The sequence below is a fragment of the Cololabis saira genome, chromosome 14, assembly GCF_033807715.1.
Source record: "Cololabis saira isolate AMF1-May2022 chromosome 14, fColSai1.1, whole genome shotgun sequence".
NCBI lineage: Eukaryota > Metazoa > Chordata > Actinopteri > Beloniformes > Belonidae > Cololabis > Cololabis saira.
The window spans coordinates 25398342-25418092 of NC_084600.1; the positions used below are offsets into that span (position 1 = coordinate 25398342).

Consider the following 19751-nt stretch of genomic DNA (forward strand, 5'->3'; position numbering starts at 1 on the left):
AAACTGTTGGCCAGCTATTTCAAGTAATAGCAATTAAATAAATGAGCCATTTTTACAATTTGTGCCTGATGTTCCACAAAAGAACTGTTGGCAGAAATACTGCATGCAATAAACTGTCCAACCTTGTGTTAGACTGAGTGAGGAGAAAAAATAAGGTGTAGGGTTTTTTTTGTAACTACGATCCATTTTGACATAAACAGCTTGAAGTGAACCTTTCTGAAGGGATCCCAGTGCAGACCAACCTGTGTAGTGATCAGTTTCCCTTCATCTTAACTCCAGCTGATTGTATAACCGAATGACCAGTAGATCAGAAGGGTTATCCTTCCAGCCAGCTGGAATAATAACCATGTAATTTTCAAGTATTTTCAAAATTTCAAAGCATTTTCAAACAGTCAGCAAATATCTTTGCCTTGTGTGGAAAGCATGTTTAGCTTCCCAGAGTCCACTGATGATGGCCTAATCTGTTTCTTGTGATTTTGTTATGTGTTGGATACTTTTGTCATATCAAGGGGCAAGCCTTGTTATTGCTGAGCACAACGGGGGCAATGAGATAACGAGAAGAATTGGGAGTGTACACGGATGATAAACTCGGGCAACTAGAAAGGCTTCTGAATGCTGTCTACATAACATAGCATTATAGCATATATGCCTTCCTGTGAACAGTTTGGATGTATTTCCTGTGCCTGTGTAGCTTTTGTTGGACAGATGAAGCACCGGAATATTTCCTTCCTCAACTTTCACAACCCTAAACATTATGTTCCAGAGAATTGACCATAAAACAGAAGAAAATAACTTTTTGGTGGCAGATGAAGATGAACTACAAGCTAGAATTTATTTTTTTGTTAACTGAAAATAAAGGTCTGCTGCCATTTTGCTGCCTCAAGTAATACCCGTGTTGCTGATTTATATCACAAATGACAATGAAATATGTTTATATTAAAAAATGAGAGAGAAAAGAAAGAATAGAAACTGTTATGTCTGTTTGTTCAGGGTCCTGTAGTCGTTTTTTTTCCTTCTCCACAAGATCCAGAAATAGCAAAAACAAAAAGGAAAATTATAGAATATAAATTTTGGTTAGCAGGTTTTGATAACCATTTTCTCTTTTTACCAAACCCATGTTCATCTCTTGATTCTGAAAAGGGAATACAATAAACATTAAACATGTAAACATTATGTTGTATATACTGTACTGCCAAACCTTTGTGGTTACTTACTGTATGTCTTTGGCATGCAAACATATTGTTTGTTTGTTGCTGACAGTTAAGTGCTGGTTTGAACAGGTGCAATTTCTTTTTTTCTTTTTTTTTTTTATAAAACTATCAGGAAAAAACGCCATGATGTGAAACATCATGACCCCATACTTGTGGCGTAAACCCACTATGTCTAAATGTGTAGATATGACATACTGTAAATGCATATTTTATTCTTAAACAACTGGTGAAGAAAAGAAACTGGAGACAAATACTAATTTATTTGTAAATACTTACAACTCCATATTTTTCGTTTTTAAGCAAATTTGAGACTCAATATGTTTTATAAAATTGAATGTGAAAGATGAGCATAATACAACTTCAAATATATTACTATAATGCTGATGAAAGTATTTTCATGTCAAAAATAGTTCTGCTCAACAACCAGACTGAATGGTAATTATTATACATTGAAATATGATAATACCAGGCTTTAGTCTTAGAGCAACTTAAATTCCTTCTTCTGCAATGTCACAGTTTGACATTAAGGTATTAAACATTCACCTCTTTACTCGCTGTACATTTCTTTTCCTTGGGTTGAGATGAATATGCATTGTGGTTAAAAATAACCAACTGAATAAAAGAAACAGATTGAATGTAAAAAGAGATAATCCAGAGATAAAATATAGAAACAATTGAATTAAAGGGATGGCATTTGCAACATTCTTGAAATGTTGTAAACAAACTTATTCTGTACTAATTTTCGAGGGCAAACGTCTCTGCAGCCTCTGAGGATACTTCATGCACTCACTGTGCATCGGTTCATGTTTCTGGTTGGAAAAAAAATACACACATGGCTGCGCACAAAACACTTCAAATCCAATCGTCTTCAAAAGCGGAGCAGGAACGACACAAACATTATGAAGAGGACAGAGTTGTGAGAGTGTACGCCCATTGCACCGCCGCTGCCATCCTGAACTGCTCTCGGACCTGACGGGAGGGAAACACACCAGGGTCAGCCTCATCTCAACACAACTTAGATCCTCAAGAAACTTCAGCAGCTCAGTAGGCTATTATATGACAGAAAAGTGATAATAGCGATTAAATATTAAGCAAATCACATCAATATTGTGATAGCATTGTATTAGAATTCTTAGAATTTTCATGAACTACATTTTCAGGAACTATACATCTTTATAGCTGGGTAAGACAGCATCAATGAGGATTTAAAAGGCAGAGCTGCCTTACTGCTGTGACGGCAAAACTTCTGCTTTTCCACCACAAACATCAGCTCATGTTTGTTCGTTTTGTCTTGCAATATGTAGCCTGATAATTTAACAATTGGGACTCAGGCTTTAGAGTCAGGGATTCCTTGTCTAGGCATTAGATCAACTTTTGTTTCAATCAAGATATGGAAGCAGACAATACTGCTCTTACTTAGCTGTTCTTATTCTACTTAACCACAATTAATCTAAACAACATGGAGGGGAAACATTGTTAATTAGTAATAAAAATATAAATACACACAGTCCAGCTCACAACTAATCTGATGGGAATGTTTTTTTAAATCTTTATAAACATTTATTTATTTTCTTGTTTTATTCATTTTAGTAATAAAGGGCTTTTAGTAAAATATTTTTGAGGTCATGAAATCCTATGTATAAACTCAACTGCCTCTCCACATTATACAGTTTGCTTAACAAATGAACATTCATTTGAATTTAGTAGGAATAGATAGTTTTGGCAGGAATACATGCATCCAGTTGGACTGGCAACAGTTAAGCATCATAGCTGTTAAACTTTAAGTATTTTGTTGATTTTGTTGTTTAAACAACAGTTTATGATTTATGTGACCTATTTATATCAAGGACAGAATAGATTTGTTAGGATTTCATGAAATCGTTAAGAGTTCGAAGAGTTTCTAACACTGGTGGTTTTCTCTATATATGTAAAGTAACCTCGTATTCAGCAGGACAGCCGCTTTCATCTAGTCACGGAGTCAGCCTCTGTTATGGCCCTTTTGGACTAGTCCTTACTCGGCCCGACTCGGCTCGTCACGCCTCTACCCGTTTTGTCCCCGTTTGTTTTTCCACAGCCAGGGGAGAAGTGGGCAGGTTGGGGTGAAGCTGCTTTGACGTACTCGATTGCGCAACCGCTTTGTTCTTGTCGGCGCTGATGAGAAATCAGCTGGAGCCGCGAGCGGCTGAGAAAAGTTGTGCGAAGCAGCATTTGTTTTGAATTTGGATACAGGAAGAAGAAGCAGAAATGACGGGAATTACGTCATGACGTTCTCCGCGCGTCGCTGGTTTGATCGAGATATCCCGAATGATTAATTACCATGTAAACGGAATATTCCGAATGTTTTAGTAACCGGAATATTAGCAATAACCCGAATTTTGACTGCATGTAAACGTAGTCCTTGTTCCTCCAGGAGACAAAAACTGGAGTCTATTGCTTTTAATACTTCAGGTAATGAACATTGTTTTTTCACCTACTCTCACTCTTAGCATGACAGTTTATCTGAAACATTTGATTGTTGATCATCACAAATTATTTAAGTACTTGTACCACGCATCATTTTATGATTCATTACCCATCTTCTATTAGAAAACTTGGTCCCTTGTTACATATGTGGAGTATGTGGTTTGAAGCCAAACACAAGGTGTTCAAAGGTCATTTACAAGATTTCAAAAACGTACCAAAATCATTTAATAAAAAATATCAGATGACTATGGAAAACATTTTACAAGAGCGTAAGAGCGTAAAGATTAATTAAATAATTTTCCCTCAGAAGTGTGAATGTGGTCAACAATGAAATGATTGTTTCAAAAGATGTTTTCTCAACCAGCTGGGTTGAAATTGATGGTGTAGAATATAAAGATAGACTTGCGGTTTGTATTGCAATAGAAAATTATATTTTATAAATGTTCACTATTTTGCCTTTCGGAATTTAATAAACAAATTTTCAGTGTAAGGTAAACTTGGTATGCAGTTAAACTAACAATTACCCTGCCACAGTAGATTACCCCTAACCCTGCATGTGGCTTATTAAAATAATCCCATTCTCTCAGAGTCAAAATCAAAGCTGATAATACAGTTCTACTATCTTAATGTAGTGGGATTGCTTACAAGATGCTGCAGTTACAGAGACACTGAATAACAAGGTGGTTACGGCTTTTATCTTTGAACTATTGCCAGCTCTGTATGAAAGTAATTTGCACAAATATTTATAGGGTTCTTTACATGATCTTTGAAATCAGCATTCATAGAATCAAGCAGTCAACAGCATGTTCCAGGTTTCAATACATTTCTGTGATTACTTACTGCTTTGTATGTTCTGTAGAACACAATAACACATATTATAACTACAGGTACAAAGATGATGACATGCATGAATAATAGAAGTTAAAGATGATGAATACTTACATTGGGAAAATAGCATGCAAAAATCAAAATGAAGCCAAGGTCACACAGAGGGGCGGTTAGATTTTAAAAAAGAAGAAGATGAAACACAGTTAACAAAAACAAGTTACTCTACCATTTTCTAAAATTTACATTTTTCTTTTTCAAAAACATTTCACTTAAACATGCCATTTATATTGTGAATAGAAAAAGAAAAACTACAATTCTCACAAAAAAATAGGCAAGACATGAAGTGTTTCTTCCTAACAAATATGGCAATGACATGTTACAGCATGCAAGTTAAGATTTTCAATCTACAGTAGTTAAAAGGCATGCTGGTGCAGAATACTAACCTTGCAATAGTGTTGAACTAGTGGGTTCAATTACCACTATACCAGAAAAACAAATGGAACAGAGCAACAAGTCGGCAACATAACAGCATCACAGCATCAACAACATGTGAAAACCATGAAAAATAAGCTGCTCTGTAGAGTTTTACATCGTTGCTGGACAGTTACATACAGGAGGGATTGGAATAGCCTTGAAAAGCCAATTACGAAATCACTGTGATTTTAGAGGACTAGCTTTTAAACAAAGACTTTACTGTCCTTGGCAGTGGCACAGGTGGTTGAGTGGGAGGTCTAATGATTGAAGGATTGTCAGTTCGAACCCAGTTCCCCCCAGTCATCTGTCATTGTGTCCTTGGCAAGACATTTTAGCCTCCTTGCCTCCAGTGGAAGCTTTGCTGGTGGATGAATGTGTACATGTATGTTTCGGTGGTGGACAGAGAGACCGTTTCGGTAAGTCTGCCCCAGGGCAGCTATGACTACATATGTTGTTTACCATCACCAAGTGTGAATAAATAACATGAGCCTTGTGAGCGATTTGAGTGTCCAAGAAAAGGCGGACAAATTCAGCGACAGGACTTGAGGAACACTGTGTGACTCATGGAAAATATACAAATGTGTGTTTGTATAAATCTTAATGGTAGGAGACAAGGCGATTCAAGTGGAATGCTCAATTCTATGTTAATTGAGATGTATCAAGGAAATATCATCTGAAAAAAATTTTGAAATCTTTTATAGCACAAATACAGTTTGTTTGTTAGTTCATAGTACTTCCAGGATCCAGAATGCATCCTAACACAGAAACAGCTATGCTTTGAGTCACTATTGACTAGGGATGGGAGTCGAGAATAGAGAACCCAGTACTCCGATACCGTGGAATCGTTAAACCGTCTGCCTAACGATTCCGTTTCTTGGTTCTGCCAACGTCCGACGCATTTGCATGATGACGTCCAAGGTAATTCATATTTTCAGTATAATTTAAAAAAATCCTTCATATTGTTAAAATGTTTTTGTTTCAAAGAAAATACTTGGAAGAACAGTATTTGAACAGTTGTGTGAAGGTTTATATATATATATATATATATATATATATATATATATATATATATATATATATATATATATATATATATATATATGTATATAATTTATACTGCCAGGAGTTAAAGCACGTCATATTGTTAATCTGTTTACTTTTATTGATAAGAAAATGTACAGAGAGTTAACAGCACTTAATTGCTATATTATACTGTATATTTTTGTGATGAAGAAGATACTTGAAGTACAGTATGTTTACCAGTTTTGGTCCATTGAGGTGCAATAAATTCTGTGAAAGTACCCGTCTATGCCACAAAATAACCCTAAAATGAAGAAAAAATGCCAAACAAACTAACAGTAGATTAAGTTTTGGAAATGCTTATGAGTGAGGCTAGTGCTAATATCCAGATGAAGGCAAATTTCATTTCTTGTCCATACTGTAGTTTCCTTTTTAGTAAAAGTAGCAAAATGGGGCATGCATTATCTGTGCAAAAATGTGTAATTTAATGCCAAACACTTCCCTGTTGTGTCTAAATATAATATTTTGTCCCCAAAGATACAAGATATTCTGTGTGTGCCAAATGGTGAAATTTGACATCTTTCTTCTAAAAGATATATAATTTTGCTTTGATTTATTTTATTGACCACAACTTTTGCACAAGTGACAACCAGATGTTTTTTTTAATCATTCTTTTGGGGGCAACAGGATCATTATAGGTGCGATTTCACTGAAAAATATTTTTTTGGGCCAGAAATGAAATCCAAAGTTTTTTGTGGTATTCCAGCTTCATTTAAACTCTACCACTAGCATAAATATGTAAAATTTCACAGCTAAATTAAAGATCAAAGTCTCGCCTTTATTTTGATACCAAGGTCCATGTAGACCTTGCAAAGGCAGAGAAAATCATTATTTATTTTGGACATGTAATTTTTAAGCATATGTCTAAAAATATAGCCCAGGTTTTAAGGAGTTAATACATGTTGTCAAATGAACAATGAAACTACAACCTCTTTCAGTTGTAAGGTTTCACAATAGATAATTCAACATTAAAATTAAAAATGAAATCATGTTGTTCATAAGGTTTCAATTCAATTTTATTTATATAGCGTCTATTACAATAGAAGTTGTCTCTCAGCGCTTTCCAGAGACCCATAACTTGACCCACAAGCAATTATTACATATACATAAACAATGGCAGGTAAAAACTCCCCTAGTGGAAGAAAAAACCTTAAGCCAAACAGTGGCAAGGGAAAATTCCCCTTTAGGAGGGAAGAAACCTTGAGCAGGATCTGGTTTATAAGGGGGGGCCCTCCTGCTGGAGGTTAGCTGGGCAGGGCAGGAAAAAATAGGGAGAATGAAGAACAGAGAAAGGAGAGATACATACACAATGGCTAACTGGTGCACTACAGGGATGACTACATAAGCAGATGTAAACACTATGTGTGTAAGACACTGAGTTGGTCAGAGGGCGGGACTCCGGGTCAGGATGTCAGAAGGTATCTACCAGACATCCATACAGACAGGTGGAAGCAAGCAGTGGGATGATCAGAGGATGGGACTGCAGGGCAGCATGCAGCTCCTGAAGCTCTAGCCTGCAAACATGCACAGAAGAGAAAGGGAAGGGGCAGACCAGCACAACAAACTACAAGCACAATGGAGAACAATTATGGTTATGAGATACTTCTAATTAATAACTGAAAAAGGAAAGAAAGAGGGGTGATAGGCAGCGCTCAATGGATCATCTTGGTGTCCCCCTGCAGCGTAGGCCTATAGCAGCATATCTACGGAGCTATCTTTAAGACAAACTGTATTAGTCTTGTCCTATAGCTGCAGCTATGACTACTGGCCCTAACACACTACAGTTTTAACTATTGGTTCTCTGAAACAGAAATGTTTTACGTCTGGTTTTGAAGGTGGTGTCAGCCTGCTTAACCCAAATCGGAAGTTGGTTCCATAGTAATGGTGCCTGATAGCAGAAGGCCCGTGCTCCAAATCTACATTTGGATACTCCAGGAACTACGACTAAACCTGCACTCTGAGAGTGGAGAGCTCTATTAGGAATAAAGGACTATTAGGTCTTGCAAATATGGTGAAGCTAGGCTCTGTGCTTTATACGCAAGTAATAAAACTTTGAATTGGATTCTGAGTTTTACGGGTAGCCAATGGAGGGAGGCTAACACTGGACAAACGTGGTCTGTCTTGTTGATTCCTGTCAGCACTTGTGCTGCTGCATTTTGGATCAGCTGGAGCATATTCAGCAAATTACTTGAACATCCTGCTAACAATACATTACAATAATCCAGCCGAGAATATACAAATGCGTGAATTTGTTTTTCCGCATCACTCTGGGAGATGACTTCCCTGTTGTTTGTGGTATTATGGAGGTGGAAAAAAGGCTGTTTTAGAAACCTGATTAATATGTTATTTAAATGACAAATCCTGATTAAAAATAACTCCAAGGTTTCTCACAGTAGCACTGAAAGTCATTGCAACACCATCTTATCCCTTCCTAAAGATACTTGGCCCCCCCAAAAAATAACCTCTGTTTTATCGGAATTATGGGATTTAGAAGCAAAAAATTTGCGGACATCCAGCCGTTGATGTCCCTAAGACATACCTGAAGTTTAGCTAACGTTTCTGTTTCATCCGGCTTCATAGACAAATAGAGCTGCGTATCATCAGCATAGCAATGAAAATGTATGCTGTGATTCTGTATTATACTTCCCAATGGCTGCATGTATAAACTGAACAAAATTGGCCCTAGCACTGAACCCTGCGGAACACCATAGCAGACCCTCGTCTGTTCTGAAGAAACCTTCTGTACATGAACAAACAGGAATCTGTCAGATAGATATAATTTAAATGAACCTAGAGCTATCCCTTTCATCCCAACAACATGGTCTAACCTGTGCAGTAAAATGCTGTGATCTACAGTGTCAAAAGCAGCACTGAGGTCCAGTAGAACCAGTATGGACACTAATCCCTTATCTGATGCCATAGAAAGGTCGTATGTGACCCGGACCAGTATTGTCCCTGTGCTACGATGCATTCTGAACCCTGACTGAAAAACTTCTAAATGATAATTTCTATACAAAGGTATAGGTATATAAGGTAAACAGTAATCCCACGTTTTTCGCACGGTTTATGTTCCAAAAAGAACCCGTGATATGTGAAATCTGCGAAGTAGCAACATTTTTACAATTAATATACAAGGCTTCAAATGGCGGAGATCAGCCCCGCTCCACCGTGACCCGAGTAATTGGATTTGAACGGGAGAAAATGAAAAATGAGAACAGTAGGACAAATTGTGACTCGCGCGTATTTCACTGCTCTTCCGACTGTGCCGCTGCATCCTGACACGCTCTATATCTTCTTTTTCTTCTAAAACCCGTGGTGAGTCATTTTTAATACATTTTTTTCTTACATGTGGTGCAAAACAATTGACTTCCTGTTTCACAGCAAATGACACGAAAGCCATTAGACATCCATCCATAAAACTTTATCTGTTGTGCAATTCAGTAAGAATCTAAGAAATTCAGGACACAATGTGACCAACATAATGTTCCTTTAATCAGAAGGTGGCGTTATGGAGTTCATCCAAGATGATCATATCCACTTGTTCAGAATAGAAGCCTTGTGGAAATTGCAGAAAATCGAGCAAACAATTTCACATGTAGAGCACACGAAAGCGTGTATAATTTAATGTCATACCTCAGACTAACCACCAAACAAAATGTTGCTGTCCCACCAACCAACTGGCATCGGGCTCAACGTCATCACACCATTTAAAGGCACCACAATCCCTGAACAGTCATAGTTACATGAAGTAACTACGGACGGTAAATTACATATAACTACTACTAATAATAATAATGAATTTGGCATTGCATGAAGAGCAATATGCAGCTTTTATAATGAACGGTGTGTAAAACCACACTTAATAATAAAGTTGAAATATGTGCATAACATTCACTACATCATACATTGGACAACACACAGGAAAGTTATAACTTTATGGTGGCGCTATCAAGCCATTTTTTCACGCCCATTTGTAGCACCATTGAAATATCAACTTTTTGGACGACCTGATGGGTGGACTTTTTCAGTCATTTCGGTTCATGTTTGCTGGCGCTTTGGTATTTTTATCATGTTGCATGACCCAAATTCAGCAAAATGTTGACTGTCAAAGAGATAACCTTACATCTGAGATACTAAGGTATTCATGGTGATCTCCAGTTTGGTTTTTGCCAAATCGTGGCTATGCATTGTCACTAATCATAGTACAGTAAATGCTTTTCCTCTAGTAGCCCTTCCAAAGAAAACACTTGTTCAATGATGTGACTTAAAAAGGTTTGGACATGGCCTTGTAACCCTTTCCAATGATGGGAAGCATCATGTGCTTCTCTGAGATTGCTAACGATATATTTGTTTCTCTTTGACATTCTGCCAACACATAACTAAATGCTTCAGAAAAGTAAAATGGCATTTTTTGGATAACCAAGTGCTTGATCAAGTGCATTTATTTAGCAGCACCCTTCAGCTACTTGCCATCTTATTTCCTTTGGAAGTTGGTGTAAATAGTTTTTAGCACTTTCTTATTCAATATATAAAGTCATGGTGTCATAAATCATGTTTTGTTGGCCATATCAGGTTTAATTTCTATAAATCTAAGCCTGCTATGGACCAGGATAAATTTCATTATGTCCTGTAAAAACTTAATATTCAAAGAGTGTTTTATGTTTTTCACATATGAAATAATTTTGCAGAAAACTTTGTTGAGAAATTACACTAAACGTTTTCAGTTCCTGGTTAATAGAATTTGATTGCACTGACCCATTTAAGATTCTATTCACATGGGCCTGTCAACTACTGGTCTTGTTGTAGTTGCATGTGAAGTAGTTATTCTGTGCTTGTGTGCCCTGAGGAAAACACTAAATTAAGTTGTTGGCAGCAGCAAAAAAATACAAAAAAAAAGTCAAATTGTGTTGTGTTATAAGCACTCAGAGTTAACATAATCTGGATAACTGAGAATCTTCAAACATATCAAAGAAAAAAAAACAAAAAACTGCTGTAACTAGACAAGCATGCATACAGCTGTATATACACATACTGTACACACACACATATACAGTATATGGTATTTAAAATGAATTAAATGGAATTAAGCAAACATTTCTGTAGTGCCTATGTGACATACTCACCATAGAGAAGGAAGCTTGTGTTTGAGCTCCCAAGTTTGTTGACAGCAATGCAGGTGTAGTTTCCATAATCAGCATCAGACACATTGAAGAATGTCAGCTTTGACAGTGATCCTGTATTAACAATTTCCATGCCATCAAAATCATTGAAGATCCTGAATAAGAAATAAATCAATAAATAACTGCATCAACTGCCAAAAAGCATATGAAACAACAAATCTTAACACCTGTGGACAATCAGATCAGTAATTTTAGACACTGACACTAGAAAATAACTAATACAGTGTAGCCATAAGATAATTAAACCTTGGTACCAATTGTTTCTATCATGATTTTGTCGGTTGTTGTTGTTTTCATTTGAATACTTGGAAAATGTAAAGGGCAACTTCATTACCTTCTTTCATCTTTATACCACTCAAAGTCTGCCTCAGGCACTGCATCGGCCTCACACTCCAGCACTCCCATCTGGCCCAGAGTCACGCCGACATCTCTGCCGTCCGTCACAGCTGGAGCATCTATGACATGCAGCAACAAACAGAAGCAGGGCAGCAGGAATCAGGCATGTCAAGGTTGAACCTGCACTTTTATTTGTAAATATGATCTGCTTAATTAAACGACTTCTCTGCCTGCTGCATGTTATCAAAACCATTTTAATTGCTGCTGTTTGAAAGAAATATTTGCACTGGCTGGGCAATAATGGCTAAATAGCCATTATACTGTATATTAAGGTAACTATGAAATGGAAAAATAATTTTTGATCCATAGCACTGCACCTTGGTTTGAAATAGAAATTCCACCCTCTTTTTTCTTTCTCTGTTAAAATTCTATATGTCCTTTTTCTATATGTTATGTATTTGTTTTACTCAGTTTTAGTTTTTATCCACTCGACTGCTCATTTTACTCTTTAATTGATGTATTCAACCCAATAAAACCCTTCAACTAAATTAAGTTTGTAAGTTGGAACACCTGATAAATTCATTCACGTGAAAAACAAATCTGTCCTCTGCTGATTTAAATTCAAGGAAAAGAGTACTGTAGAAGCAATTAAAATTCCCCAAAATGTTTAATGTATTAATATTGATACAGTTGGAGATCCTGAGGGACAATTTATAAATATCAATATTAAAATGGACAATAATTATAGCCAGTATTTATGGACAAACAATGATGATACATCTTTTCATACTTGACTTTACTGTTATTTCCAACCTGTCTCCCCAATGATTATAAGTGGATATTTTAATACAGTTCTTAATCCAGCACAGGATACATCTAAATACGGCAGTAAAATGTAATGTAATCTACCAGCAACGGTTGGTGATTTAATACATCACTACTTGAGGATTCCAACATTGATGATTATATTAAGAGAAACTATGCATGATTCACCAAGAAGACATTGTTCAATAACCCAAAGAAACCAATGGTGAATTGAGAAAATTTCAGATACTGTAAACCTGTATTCATCTACAAAATAAACCAAAAATAATAGATATTGATAGATTTCTAAACAATACCAACTGTAAATAACGTCATAAGCAGCTAACTCTAAGAGTAATCTCCATTTAAACGTGACTAAAAAGTGTATGTACAGTACAGTATCTATGAAAACAATGCCCTGATTCTTTTCTCTCACCTTGTACAGAAGTATGACATTGAAAGAAATCCATTAGGATTTTGTAATTTCCACTACCTTTTAATTGAAGAATGTATATAAAATGGCATTATTATTATTATTATTATTATTATTATTATTATTATTATTATTATTATTATTATTATTATATAATAATCCCCTACAAAAGTTCAAACTTTACTCCTGTTGTTATTGGCAACAATTATCATATCCTTCTTCAGCCTGAAAATTTGCTGATTTACATCCCCGTAGCTCTGGGGAGGGACAGAAACCTTTATCAAAGCTGAAGATAGGACTATTATAGTCATCATGCCGCTATGATATTTTCCCTTGCTTTACATTAGGAAGTTGCAAGATCAAAATGCATATATATGTGGTTTTCAGGTTTTGCCAAATTTGCTATTACGGTAAACATACATATATATGTAGACAAATTGGGATTGTCTTTTTTTCCAAAGGCTATATATTGTTTCAATTTTTTTTATTTGGACTTGATAAAAGCGCAATAATAACAAAGAAGGAAAACAAGCCTAGTAATAGAGGTGGTGAAACTCCTTAATTAGGAACACTTGCCTGCTTATTGATTGTACTACTTACATAGGACTTCAGAATGGTTACAGGTCATATTATTATTGCATAAAGGACTTGGTAAACCCTCACAAACTCAGTCACTCACGAGTTACCCAAATATGGTTTGACTCCTGTCAGGCAACACAAATCTGGCCTGCTTTGATGAAACTCTGTCTCTGCAGATGGTAGACTCCCAACTTGGCATCAACCACATGAATCCAAGCCTGGATCAAGCCGGTCTGGTGTCAACAGCCCTAACAGCTTGTGATGCAATCATGAAGGCCATATTTTCTTGGCACACTTGAGAGCTATCCCTTAAAACAAATCAATGATTTTCTTTCTTTTTTTTTTACTTCTCCAGAGTATTGATTTGAGTATTGATGCTCACAATTTCCTATCATCCACAGCAATAATACACCACATTACAATGCAAAAAAAGGATCTTAAACTGGCTTTATGACAGTTTAAGATGTGTTAGTTTGTTAATTTGTTGACACTTATTTTCCTCATAGTTTTCATAAACAACCTTTTTTCCTAACACAAACAGGCCAGGTACCTGACAAAAACATATACACAAGGGCAAAAACAATGACACAATGTACGGATACTTTTGCCATGACAAAAGCTCAATCCAGTCTGATTTAGTTATGTTGTGGGGGACTAGTTGGGAAGAGATCAAATCAGTACTTCCTTCCTTATAGGAAAGTGATAAAATGTGAATATCTGAAGGACAAGACTGTAATAGTATAACTGTTGGGATAATGCTGTACAAATTACAAATGTTGTGTTTTTCCTAATCTGCAAACTAGAAATACATCACCTTTGTCATGAAATAGTATTCACATGAAAACAATAATATTGATTAGAGAAGTGATTGACACAACAGCTATTGCATTAAAAAGGAGGGTCAAGAAATTCTGAATGTCTGAGAAAGTGGACCTTGACATTCATTAAGGGCGTGTTAGTAAGCAAAAACTTCAAAAAAACCACTTGATATTCCATGTTTAAAAAAAAGGGCAATATATCTGCCTTCTAGCATTTCTATTCATAGAATGCACCTCAATGTGCAATAGTCCAATATGCTATTCATATTATTCTTAAAGAGCTAATTTACACAATAACCTCTTACTGGGGAGGGGGTGTATCAATAAAACTGAGGTTTGGTGGCCGTAGACTACAATGGAATTTTATTTTTAACTAATAATGAAAAATAAATAAAAAAAATTAAAAGCTTTAAAAATGGAAAACACACTTTATTGAAGGTGTTAATTTAATGGAGGCAAATAGTGCGAACGAGTTGAACTGCATTGTTGAAGTGCCTTAAGACGACGTTTGTTGTTATTTGATGCTATATAAATGAAGCTTAATTGAATTGAATAACAATGGTAGACCACACATACCAAGGTTGTTTATAACATCTGTGGTTGTTCGCTGCCCTACTGATATTTTGTACTAAAGGTTTCCAAACCTTAACAGACATGTGTGCAAGTATAATGTTCTTGTATGACACAAAACTATAACAACATACTCCATGATTATTTTGCATAAAGGGAAAATTTTAAAATGTTTACTTCAATAAGTTTGCTTTGAATATTTATTTTAATGTTGCCTAGAAAAACGTCAACTCACTAATAATATTATATTCTAATTTAGTTTGGAATAATATGGAATATTTATTTCAAAGATGTAACTGTTATTATAGAATATACATACTTAAAGGAGCATGAGGCTCCTTTTAAGAAATGAGACTCTCTAGCGCCACCCTTCACCACGACGGCCGTCGGGGGTACTGCAGCCAACAGTGAAGCCGGCACGGGAGAACGGGGAGAACGCGCATGCAGCGTCATGTGACGTCACATCCGCAGGACAGCGCGGGAAATTCCGGCCCGGAATTGCAGCACATTTTGCAGCACACAGCCTGTTCAAGGCAACGGAGAGATACACTAGAGCAGGGGTTCTTAACCTTTCTGACCTTGGGGTCCAATTTTTTCAGTACAGAGTGGCCCGGGGCCCATTAAATATAAACACTCTATAGCAGGGGTATTCAACTAAAACTTTAAGGAGGTCCATTTAGAGAAAATTTACTCAAGCGAAGGTCCAGAACATCATAATATATATATATATATATATATATATATATATATATATATATATATATATATATATATATATATATATATATATGTGTGTGTGTGTGTGTGTGTGTGTGTGTGTGTGTGTGTGTGTATATATATTCAAGTAGCCTCATAGTTGTATCAACATCTGCATCTGACTGTTATATTAAAAAAAGTACATATTTGCCAATTAACATGTTTAACTTGAATTAAACATATTTTTTTCTCTTAAAAATAAAGTAGATTTTATTTTATTTTTCAAATGCTATCTTATTTTATTTCTCTACCAGCAGTTTGAATTTCCCCTTTTCTTTGTTAATTGTCTCAACACATTTTTATACTAAATTAATATAAAACACATCTTAACAATTTAACAGTTTTGCAGTTTTTCTTTCTTCCCCTCTTATAATCTTATGCCCCCACTTTCTGTCGTTCAGTGAGAGAACTGAGCTCTAATTTCTTCTGTCAGGACTTTAAATCTGGGCTGGATGGTGTCAGGTTCTCATATGCATGTGGAGGTGCTCATTGATGAGCCTGAAACGATATTTGGTTTTAATTATGTTCACTGTGGAGAAAGCTGCTTCACAGCTGTATCTGGACCCAAACATGGGCAGGATGTTTTAAGATGGTCAGTTTATTTTTCTGTGACTTCAGTTCAGACTTGAGTGGATATGTTTGATGAAAAACAAAACTGTGTTTTGTTTCAGTGGCGTTTCACTTTCGCACTTTGAACGCCACGGTCTCTGAACGTATGAGACACTGGTTTTGTCCCAGTGGGAAGACTGAACAGGATGAATTTGTCCATTCCGGGTTGCATATTTAAAAATACAGCGAGGACAAAACTTAGTTTGATTTTACTTTAAGTTATTTACATTAATAAGTTGTCAGGACTCAGTGTGTCGGGTTCATCCGAGCCTGATCAGCTGCGACGGGCACAGCCTGCACCGCAGCTCTCTGGTCGCGCTGCAGCAGCTACTTTCCGATGCTTTTTCGAAAGCCCGAACAGTCCAGTCCAGCAGACACGACAGCCCACGCATCTACATCTACCATCCTTCAGCAGTAACAACGGAGCCCACCGCCCGAGCGGCAGCCTCAGCCGACCTCCCCGGCCGCGGGGACGCGCCGCGCTCGCTCGCTCTGGGCGCAGACCCAATTAATCGATCCCTAATCCTGGCGGATCTAAACCTACTCTGTGCAAAATGAAGGATTTTCTCTGTAAATACACACCATTTCTCTTACTATTACACGTACAGCTAGCTGAGTGTCTTCTTCTCCTCATTTGGTTGGGAGTTGCTATGCAGTCCCGCAGCCCTCGCGGCCCACACGTACAAAACTGAATTTGTTTTGGCGGCCCACTAGATGGCGCTCGCGGCCCAAGTGTGGGCCGCGGCCCTATGGTTAAGAATCACTGCGCTAGAGGGCTCACTCTTTTTGGTTTGGAACGCTTCATCTGACATTATTACTAGAAAAATTTAAACGTATACAATTTTTTTTCATAAATCCAGCCTCAAACTCCTTTAAAACTTCAAATCTTCGCTAATAGCGTTCCTATTTTTCCTGTAATCAACTGTCAAAGACACAATGTAATTATGTTCAAAATTAAAAAGAAACTATTTGAAGTACAAATATCTGGACCTTGTGTAGATAAATAATTAACCATTTTTAAATTCAGCAAATTAACTCACAGTTAACAGTCAGGTCAACATTCTGGACATCTGAGTCAATATCGTTGACAGCTGCACATTGGTAACTCCCCGCTCTCCGCCTGGAGATAGATGGTATTTCCAGGAACTCATCGTCTGACACCAGGTCTCCTGTGAAATTTCACACACACAAAGAGGAAGGAAAAGCAGAGGGTCATTAAGAGCAAATCTAATTATTTTACAACTGTGGTTTCATTTGCTCTCACGCTGCGTGTCTGCATACCCTGCCATCACACTGCTGGATGGGAACAAGGAGGAAAAAATACATTTTTATATTATGGATACTCATAAAATCATAACATGTCATGTTTTTTACTAGAACTCCTCGAGGCTGGGTCTTCAGCCGTGGGGGCCCAGCCACCAGTCTGAATAAATGAAATAGGTCTACCCTTCTATGCATCCACCAAATGAGTTTGGTACAATTTGGCAGTGGCTAAAGACATGGGACCTGGCATCCTGACCCTCAGTCACAAAAACTGGCTCTTGACGTATGGGAACCAGTGTAAGGACCTTAGAACTGGAGTGATGTGATTTACATACAAATGGTCACATAACTGGCATCTTTTCCAGAATTTTAGATACAAATGGAAGGTTGGAAATTGGTCTATAATTAGCTAAAATGTCTGGGTCAAGAGAAGGTTATTGAAGTAAATGTTTAATTACTGCAACTTTAAAAACCTCTGGTACATATCCTAAGTTTAGGAATAAGTTGATCTGGTCCAGTATTGTCTTGCCAATAAGAGAAATACATTTTTCAGTAGTCGAGTCAGGGTGGGGTCTAACCTACACGTGGTTGATTTAGCTTTATTGACGACTGAGGTCAGCTCAGGGAAGTCTACAGTATCGAAACAGTCTAGAATCAAGTCAGAGCCTAAGGAAGTTGCTAAAGCTGAAGAAACGTCCACAGCTACCGGGTGGGGCTGGTTGTTTCCTTTTCTAATTTTTATGATTTTACTGTAAAAGAAGCTCATAAAGTCTTCACAACTGAGAGCTTCAGGAAGGCACAGCTAAACAGAGTTGTGACTCTTTGTCAGCCTGGATACAGTGCTGAAAAGAAAATGTGGGTTACTTTTGCTAGCCTCTATCAATGATGAATAATAAGATGTTCTAGCTTTGCAAATGGCTTTTTTATGTACTATTATGGCACTTTTCCACTAGCACCTACTCAGCCCGACTCGCCTCGGGACGGCTCGTCTTGCCTCTACCCGCTTTGTCCTCGTTTGTTTTTCCACAGCCAGGTGGGAAGTGGGCTTGTTGGGGTGAAGCTGCTGTGACATACTCGATTGCACAACCCCTTTGTATTGTTCGTGTGGGCGCAGATGAGAAATCAGCTGGAGTCGCGAGCGGCTGAGAGTAAAACAGAGCGCCTGTGGATCTGATCGTTCCTTATCCCCCGTCTACATCCCTTTTTAATTCTCTCGTCAGCCACCAGGTTTATGAAAATCTGTAGCTCAGAATTGGATCACCAAACAGACGTTTGCGCTGTATAATAAAATCGCAGCGAGAGGCTCTCGCGCTGACTCCCGCTTCCTGATTCAAACGTCTGACGGCCCCGCCCCCCGACCAATTGGTGGCGTGGAGGGTGGTGACGTCAGATATAGTGCCAGCTCAGCCCGGTTAGAACCTCGGCAGAATGGTTACAGAAAAAGTATCTGCTTGGCACGGGTGGAGCCGTGCCAAGCAGATACTTTTTCTGTAAGTCCGTAGTGGAAAAGCGCAAGACGGGGGCGTGGCGGGTAGAAGCGAGCTGAGTAGATACTAGAGGAAAAGGGCCATTAGACTATCTTTCCATCCATAATGTGTCTACCGACATACAAGAGTACCACTTCCTTTCCATTTTATGCACGTTTTGTTTCAACATGCGGATATCTGAATTATATCAGGAAGTTATGCTCCTATGGTTGGAAACCCTCCTTCATCAGCATCTAAAGCTGAGTGCAGCAAATCATCAGTGTTACTAATACGGATATCAACATCTGCAGAGGTATAACATAGGCTACTAGCTTCAACTGCTTCACTATGTTCCACTGACGTAAGATGAGCGATGGCCTCTCTAAATTTAGCAATAGCTTCATCGGACAAACATCTGCTAAAATAATACCTCCTATTTTGCGCTGCAAAGTTGACCTATGGTCTTTTATGAGTCTTGATTTTATTCCCTTTGTTTATGTTAGCACTTTGAGATTATTTCATGAAAAGTGCTTTACAAATAAAATGTATTATTATTATTATTAATATTAATATTAATATTATTATTATTATTAGTAATGTTAAATTCAAACGTTATTAAATAGTGGTCGGATAGGAGGGAGTTTACAGGCGACAATAGATCATCGGGTTCGACACCGTAGGTGAAGACGAGATTGAGGGAATGATTTAAACAGTGCGTCGGTTTGTTTACTTTTTGTGAGATGCCCAATGATTCTAGAAGAAAATTAAAAGCTAATTTAAGATTATCGCCGTCAACATCCATATGAATGTTGACAATGAGACATACATTGGGGCAAAAAAGTATTTAGTCAGCCACCAGTTGTGCAAGTTCTCCCACTTAA

General features: G+C 37.3%; 1 protein-coding gene across 4 annotated transcripts in view; it reads right to left on the minus strand.

Moving 5' to 3' along the window:
• Positions 1 to 1495: 1495 nt before the first annotated feature.
• Positions 1496 to 19751, minus strand: part of ntm (neurotrimin) — a 290781-nt gene continuing 272525 nt past the window's right edge. The window contains exons 5-9 of one of the 4 annotated variants that reach the window (XM_061740233.1): positions 17182 to 17310; positions 11571 to 11691; positions 11180 to 11331; positions 4946 to 4981; positions 1496 to 2168 (exon numbers count right to left, since the gene is read on the minus strand). In XM_061740233.1, coding sequence (XP_061596217.1) covers positions 2080 to 2168; positions 4946 to 4981; positions 11180 to 11331; positions 11571 to 11691; positions 17182 to 17310 — 527 coding nt within the window. In that variant the 3' untranslated portion in view covers positions 1496 to 2079. Of the gene's footprint in view, positions 2181 to 4945; positions 4982 to 6120; positions 7571 to 11179; positions 11332 to 11570; positions 11692 to 17181; positions 17311 to 19751 lie in introns of those variants that run through there. The other 3 variants (XM_061740232.1, XM_061740234.1, XM_061740235.1) reach the window with 3 other exon arrangements.